Source organism: Marmota marmota, unplaced genomic scaffold (assembly GCF_001458135.2).
Source record: "Marmota marmota marmota unplaced genomic scaffold, marMar, whole genome shotgun sequence".
Taxonomy (NCBI): Eukaryota; Metazoa; Chordata; class Mammalia; order Rodentia; family Sciuridae; genus Marmota; species Marmota marmota.
In genome coordinates, this window is record NW_026000249.1 from 22481411 (window position 1) to 22483236 (window position 1826).

A 1826-nucleotide genomic window follows, 5' to 3' on the forward strand; every position below is an offset into this window, starting at 1 on the left:
ACTCTTACTAAATATTACAAAATTCCAAAAAGTACATGACTACTTCATGTACCATGTATTATGCACCAACTTGCAGTTGACTGATGTCGCAGCTACTACCTTAAGAGTTAAACACTGCACCTCAAAAGTTCTGCCATCTATGCACAGAACGGTAAGGACTCCAGAGAGATGGCAAACTGCCTCTCAAGTGGAGGATTTGTGATGGAGTGTCTCCAAGTTACAGGAGAGGAGGACACCATTGGTAGAGAAGGTAGGCAGGGTAAGAGGATTTTACTTCTTAGGAGTGTATAATTTAAGATAACTACTATACCTTGTCTATCCTTGATCCTAATCTTGAATAACTGCATGTTCATGCAAAACACATTTCTACTTTATAGGACGATGAGCAGTCTGTTAGGAAAAGCATATTCTTAGGGGAAGATCTGAAGACATCTCTCTCATAAGTGCTATTTTATTTGGTAAGTCTTTTGGCAACATCACTGTATGCCATTTCAACCTCCTTATCACTGGGACAGGTATTGGTAAACTCATCCCTACCATAGACATTAGTTAGGTATCTCCAGATGCCAGTCATTCCTTCTGGAATATCAAAGTTGCGATATTTTTTGGCCACCACCTTGACAATGTGCAGTTTGGGCAGCAGGTTGCAATCAGCTAGTGTCATTTCATTGCCATCCAGGAATTTACGTGTAGAAAATTTAATATCCTCCATGCTGTTCTCATCAATTTCATCAGGGAGAGGAGAATTCAGATACTGGTCCAGTTTCTGCAGTGTTTTCAAGAGTCCCCTCTCCAGCATTTCATTAGCCTCTGGCCTTGAATTCTTAATATAAGCAGAGAATTTGGCAAAGATGTCCATTCCAGCAGTATTTGATTCCGAGTGTTTGGTGAAAGCTTTAAGTACTTGGGAGGACATAAGACTTCTTCAAGAAATTCCTCAATCTTATTTACGTCCGTTTTGACTTCACTGTTGAAAGTTATAAATGGTGGGTGTGTCCCAGGAGCCAAGTTCTGCAGGTCTGCAGGCTTCCTTTTCAGGTCAACAGTTGTGACGCTAAATACAACTCCTTTGAGCCAAAGAATCATGAAGAGCCTCTGGGAAAAGGGGCAGTTTCCTATGCTTTCACCATCACTGCCAGCCTTAACAAAGAGCTCGATGAGGGGCTCTCTGTCCTCCTCCTTCAGCCCATTCAGCGGCATGGACAATGCCATGGCCGGCGGTGGGGCTGTGGCTCCTGCTACTCTAGCTGCCAGCACCCGCTGCTCTGCACTCACTGGACAGTCTTGGTGTCTCCCCTTCCGCTGCACTGGCTGGTCAGTCCTGGTGTCAAGCTGGCCACAGCCTCAGGTCCTCAGCACTGCCCCATGCCCCGCACGACTCTACAATTCTTAATTTAAAAAATAATTAAACAAAAAATAAACAAAGAATGAGAGCAATGAATAGAAAATAATTACAAACATGCAAGATAATTATCCAACTATACCAATAATCTCTTGAAACATGTATCAGACACTAAGAGAATGACTAGAGGCAAGGCAACAATATTTGTTATCTATAAGAAATCCATTTAAAATACGAAGAAATACACGTATTAAAGTAATAAATACAAATCACGCACATGATAACACTAACAAAAAAGCTTACCTCAGTATATTAATTTTAGATAAAGTTGATTTTGGAAAAAAGAAGATTATCAGGGATAAAAATGAGCATTTCATAATAGTAAATTAGTCACTTCTCTGAAAAGGCATAATAGTACTTAATACATGAGCCAAAACTATTAGAATTTCCAAGAGAAAGAGATAAATCTACTATTATAGTTGGA

General features: G+C 40.3%; 1 protein-coding gene across 1 annotated transcript; it reads right to left on the bottom strand.

Moving 5' to 3' along the window:
* Positions 1–295: 295 nt before the first annotated feature.
* On the bottom strand, positions 296–1260 carry LOC107144359 (chloride intracellular channel protein 4-like). Its single transcript, XM_015488174.2, is given in 2 exon segments — positions 296–888; positions 891–1260. Coding segments are annotated over 2 exon segments (759 nt in total). The 5' UTR covers positions 1213–1260; the 3' UTR covers positions 296–451.
* Positions 1261–1826: the final 566 nt, after the last annotated feature.